The following is a 6074-nucleotide window of genomic DNA, read 5'->3' on the forward strand; positions in this document are numbered from 1 at the left end:
TGACTGATAACTTGCTTAGCTTCCTGCCGCTTTAAACTAGTTGGACCTTTGGGCATTACCATGAACCTTCTTACCCCACCCCACCCGCAGGAAGGCCCTCGTTTTTTGGGACTTTCTAAACTTTGTCACACATATTTCCCTGCTGTCAGAGGGGAGAGCAAGAACATGGCCCTGGGCACTCGGGGCATCGCAGAAGCATCAATGAGCTGAAGTCTCTTTGAAGTCAGTTTCCCACTTAACTGAAAAATTCATGTGAATTCTGCTTTTTCCTCCTTATTATATCCATGTTCATTTTAATATAAAAGAATGTGTCTTCCGCTAATCATCCAGGCAAATTGACACTTGGGGGAAAGAAGCCGGTTTTTATTCTGGGGGGTGGAGGGGGGACAGTGAAGACTGACAGAGCCAGATCTGTCATCTCTTGTATCAGGGGCATCTCACTGATCAGAACCTGCTGCCTGCCTGAGAAAGTTTGTGCCAGGAAAGACCAGGGGAGAACATGGGGCAGAGGGAGAACCCAGCCTTTCCCTGCCAGGGGCAAGTCCTAGACTGAGTATGACCAGTGTCATACGCAAAATGTTTATAAGACCTCACACATAGGCACCAGCCGCTCAGAATGCTGGCACTGAAGCAACTTTGCTTGGCAACGCTTTGTTTTCTACCTTAAGGTTTATTTTCTTTTTATTTATGTGTTTTGGGGGAGGAGTACCCACAGAGGCCAGAAGAGGACGTGGGACCCCCTAAAGCTGAAGTTACAGGAAGCTCTAAGCCACCAGACATGGGTGCTAGGAACTGAACTCCGGTCCCTGAAAGATCAACAAGCCATTTCTGTAGCCTCTAGACAGAGTTTTCAGATAACCCTTTAGTCGTACAACCTTGGGGATATCAAATATACAGGACATTTGAGGAGTGTGTGGGGGGAGAGCTCAACAGAGAGGCTCCAGCAAAGGTTACTCATCACCTGGTATTGGGACCTGGAAAGAGAGACAGACTCCATACAGTGCCACCTGCCAGGTAGTGAAACTTTAGATGCCAGGAGATGCCAACTGGTACACCAGCTCCCTCGGTCATTGTTGGCAGCAAGCCTGAGCCCCTGACATAAAGATACAAAAGGAGGTGTTTTGGAGGGATACTGTGAGTCAGGCAAGTGAGTGTGAGCAGAAGCCGAGGGAATCAGTTCCTCTCCTAAGGGGTGAGCAGTTGGTTATTCCCAATGTAGCCTGGTGCCACTTGAGGAAAGTAGGTGTATTAATAAGCCAAGGCTCTCTAGAGAAACACAATGGCATGGGGCAATATTGGGTTAGCTTACACCCAAGAGAGGTAAATAATCCAGCAACATTTACATGCTAGAAAAGCAGAAAGTCTCTGGGTTGCTCAGTCCAAGGAGCCGGAAGCCTCTGAGTCCCAATCTGTGCTGAAGACCTAGAAGCTCCCTGGAAAGACCTGAGGTTAAGTCCCTGTTGAAAGGCTGAAGAAGCTGAGATCCACTGTCCAGGGACCATGGCAACAGCAACAGATATAATAACTTGAGGTGGAGTTTGCATGTGTGTTTGACTGGGTCCTCTACCCCTTCCCCAAGCCTATTAGGTGGCATCAATAAAATTCAGGTTGATGGTTAAGTTCATAACCAAGAGTTAGGAATGAGTTTTCAGGGTTATTAGCTTTGTGTACTCTAATTCCTGGTGCGCCAATAATAGTTAACCTAAAGTGTATCTTATTCTGTGCAGAAAAGAAAAAGACTGGGAGGTCATGGGTGTGGCTCAGTGGTAGAATATTAGCTTAGTCTATACAAAGCTCTGGGTCCATCAGCATTTCCAACTCCATATATCTAGCATGCCCTATTCCCTAGCTGGTCCTCCCTGCTGATCAGAATGCCACCAGCCTCACCAGCATCCAGGCTACGTCCTTGCAAGTCATTCTCTGTCCCTTCTCTCACACTTCATGGTCCACAGCCTTGCCTCTCCTGTCAGCTGTCAGGATCCAGCTCAGATGCCACCACAACTTCAAAGGAAGGCTCTCTCCTCTCTCCTCTCTCCCCTCTCCCCTCTCCCCTCTCCCCTCTCCCCTCTCCCGTCTACCCTCTCCCCTCTCCCCTCTCCCCTCTCCCCTCTCCCCTCTCCCCTCTCCCCTCTCCCCTCTCCCCTCTCCCCTCTCCCCTCTCCTCTCTCTCTCTCTCTCTCTCTCTCTCTCTCTCTCTCTCTCTCTCCCCTCTCCCTTGTGCTCAGTCATCTCATATGTATCTCTGATGGGGTCCTTGTTGCATTCTGCTCTCATTACATTTCCATGTCAGTCTCTACAGCTGCAGGTGAGGAGATTAAGGTCAGGGACCCATATCTTGTTCATTTTGCCATTCTTGTGAGTTAGTGTCAAGATTAAGTGGTGATGGTATAGGTTATTTTGAAGGGAAATGAGTGCATTCTGGGTTCTCTGGTACTTGCTATAAGTAGACAAAGTCTTTAGCTGGCAGTGCCCTGCCCAGGATTGAGCATCAGAATTCTTCATTTCCCAACAGACAACCTTTGCAGGAAGAGCTCAGCTGTGAGATTCCCTGGCCCTAATCCATTGCCTCCTCTCCCTGTTACCTCCACATGTTCTATCAGTATCTCAACACTAAAAAAAATGGGCATTGCCTCTGAGGCTTTATGGAATATGTGTTTTCTTTTCCTTTTCTCTCAGGGCTAAGCAACATCATCGGCATCATAGTTTATATCTCAGCCAATGCTGGAGACCCTGGGCAGAGGGACTCTAAAAAGAGCTACTCCTACGGCTGGTCCTTTTATTTTGGAGCCTTCTCTTTCATCATCGCGGAAATTGTGGGCGTGGTCGCCGTGCACATCTATATCGAGAAGCATCAGCAGTTGCGTGCCAGATCCCATTCAGAGCTCCTGAAGAAGTCTACATTTGCGCGCCTGCCGCCCTACAGGTATAGATTCCGAAGACGGTCAAGTTCTCGCTCCACTGAACCCAGATCTCGAGACCTTTCTCCCATCAGCAAAGGCTTCCACACCATCCCTTCCACCGACATCTCCATGTTCACCCTCTCCCGGGACCCCTCTAAGCTTACCATGGGGACCCTTCTCAACTCTGACCGGGACCATGCTTTTCTACAGTTCCACAACTCCACACCCAAAGAGTTCAAAGAGTCATTGCATAACAATCCGGCCAACAGACGTACCACGCCTGTCTGAGCTGACCTCTGACCTCTGCCCCGCCGCCCAGCACAGCCTTGGGGGAAGTGTACACAGATGTCTCTAAGGTTGCATGGCATGGTCCTCGTGATGGTATCACTTCTTACAAAGAACGAAACCAAATGGACTCAGCCCCCTCCCACAGTGGTCCCTCATCCCCCAGACCTTAACCCGTCCACTTCCCCCGACTTTTCTCGCTGGTCCCTTAATGTTACCCCTCTCTGTGTATCTGTGCCAAGTGTTTTCTTTTCTTCCTTCTTTCCTGGAAGGACCACGACATTCTTCCCTCCTTGGGAAAGGACTTGACTAAAGTCGAAGGTGCAGTCATAGCATCGGGGGATTTCCAAATCCCCTATCAGTTGTATGCATAGGTGTTCCCATTGTCCACCCACACAAACTCTCTGTGAAACCCACCACACAGGTGGCTCCGAGAGAGGCATTCACCTTTAAGTGTTAGAAAAACATGACCAGAAATCAGATGTCAGTGCCCCGAAGCAGCTCATGTAATAAGCACTCGTGTTATTAAAGGTTTTTGCCTTGTAACCAATGGAGCTAGGGGTGTTTGGTTTTGTTTTCTGAGTATTTCCTATACAAATTTGCTCTCCTACCACCAACTCAGCTCAGGTCACTCTTAGAACCACAACTTTCTCTTCCTCTCTCTAGCCATGAGGGATGATTTCGCCCTTTTACATGAGGCCCTTGAGATCTCTGTAGCCTATTCCTGCCACTTGAACCTCTGGCGGCTCCTGGGGAAGTGGGAGTGCTGGCCACTCAAGACCTAACTCTGACGTTCAAAGCTCTTGACCTTCAAAGCTCAGCCTCCTCATCTGAAATAGAAATGTGAGGCTTAAGTAAGGTCTGTATGTGTAATGATTAGTAATTTAAAAGGATCACTATACAGTTATGTACAGTTTTTAGACAGGGTCTCATGGTGTCAGGCTGGCCTCAAACCTGCTGTGTTACAAAGGATGCCTTTAAATTTCCTAAGTCTCGTGCCTCCATTTCCTAAGTTCTGGGACCATAGGCGTGCACCACCATGTTTAGTCTGAATGTGGTGCTGAGAACTGGGCATGCTAGGTAGGGAACAAAATCCCCAGCCCAGGAATGAGAGAGAGAGAGAGAGATTAGACAAGCAGGCAGATGATGGATATATATAATTTTTATTTTATACATGGATTCTAGGTAGTATGTCTTGCACTAGGTAGCTTAAACAACAGGCATTTCTTTCTCTTAGCTCTAGAGCATTGCATCTCAACCTGTGGGTCGCAACCCCTTTAGGGGTCAAACAACCCTTTCACAGAGGTTACATATCAGACATCCTACATTCTGATTCATATCAGAAGCAAAGTTGTAGTTATAAGGTAGCAATGGAAATAATTTTATGGCTGGGGGTCACCACACCATGAGGAACTGCATTAAAGTGTCGCAGTGGTAGGAAGATTGAGAAGTCTGGAGTCTGAGATATCCAAGGTCAAGGTGTCCATATATTTGGCTCTAGGCAAGAACCCTCATCCTGGCTTGTAGACAGCTCCCTTCTTGTTGTGCCCTCATGCGGTGTGTTGGGGGTGGTATCTCTTTTACTCTTATGAACTACTAATGTCACCATGAGGTGGGTGGGCATACCCACGACCTTATGCTTTCATATCTCATCTCACTGGGATTTAAGGCTTCAACACATAAATCTGAAGAGGCCACAGCACACCACACTGGAGAGAACATTATAAAAGCCAATGGAAGTGATTCTAGATGAAGGGAGGGAAGAGTGTTTCTTATGCAGGCTCTGGGGCCTTTAAGAGTTGTGAGGGCGCAGCTGAATGGCTATTTAAGTTTTTAAAGCAGGAATGGTTTATCCCCCTCTGCCAATAATGGTGTCATGGAGTGTTTTGGGCACATATCCAGGGCTTCACATTTCCATACAACTTGCTCACCTAGGATGCCGCCCCAGAGGGTTACAGGGTCATTGCCCTAAGTGCTCACACTTGGCAGCCCAATCACCCTAGGCCATATACCTGTTAAAAAAAGACAAAGCCTGATCCTCCCAGGACCTCCATAAAGATGACACTGCTAATATCATCACAGGCCAATGAGGCAAGTAAAGCAGGAGAAGGTGAGAGACTTGCCAAGAGTCCTTCTATGGCATGATCAAAGCCCCAGCAACTTAGGAACTTACTCTGTGAATGTCATGATAAAGTGCACAAAGTAGGTGGGATGAGATGGGGAAATGGTTTAGTGGGTAAAAGTGCTTGCCGCTAAGCCTAATGACCAGAGTTTGAGCCCAGGACCTAAAAGGAGAATACAGCTGGTGTAAGCACATGCACTCCCACTCCCACCCCCACCCCACCCCACCCCCAGTAAACAAATGTTTAAAATTAGTGCGCACTGGAAATAATTAACTTTATTTGATCCTTAGCAGCTGTCATATACAGCTGACATGCATCCCCAATTATCTTTTTAATCATCAAAATATCTTCATGTTCTAGAAATCATTTTCTCCATTTGAGTCCATGAGGAAGTCGACACTTGAGGTGTGTAAGGCATCTTGGCTGCTAATGAGCAGAGTCACATTTGTAGGCAGCCCTTCCCCCATGAGGCAGGACCCCCTTCTTTGCCAGCACTTTTCAAACCTCGGCCCCCTGAGCGCCAGCTTTATGAGACAGTTCCTACCCCCATAACACAATTATATACCTAATGTTTTCTTTAAATAAATTCAGTTTTTCTTTCCCTAAACAGATTTTGGGAGGTGATTATATATAGCTTATCTACTAGAAAGTGGAATTAATTCAAATAAGCAAACAGTAACTGGAAAAAGTACAACAAAATAAAATAGTAGTGCTGTCTTCTAGCTGTTGCTGGCCCTGCAGCTACCGTTTATCCAAAGCATATCAC

The 6074-nt window shown here is 47.2% G+C and overlaps 1 protein-coding gene across 1 annotated transcript in view; it reads left to right on the top strand.

Moving 5' to 3' along the window:
- Positions 1-3735, top strand: part of Cacng3 (calcium channel, voltage-dependent, gamma subunit 3) — a 97650-nt gene extending 93915 nt beyond the window's left edge. Inside the window, exon 4 of the mRNA NM_019430.2 lies at positions 2677-3735. Coding sequence (NP_062303.2) covers positions 2677-3188 — 512 coding nt within the window. The 3' untranslated portion in view covers positions 3189-3735. The remainder of the gene's footprint in view (positions 1-2676) is intronic.
- The last annotated feature ends 2339 nt before the right edge of the window (positions 3736-6074 follow it).

This window comes from Mus musculus, chromosome 7 (assembly GCF_000001635.26).
Source record: "Mus musculus strain C57BL/6J chromosome 7, GRCm38.p6 C57BL/6J".
In the NCBI taxonomy this organism is placed as follows: domain Eukaryota; kingdom Metazoa; phylum Chordata; class Mammalia; order Rodentia; family Muridae; genus Mus; species Mus musculus.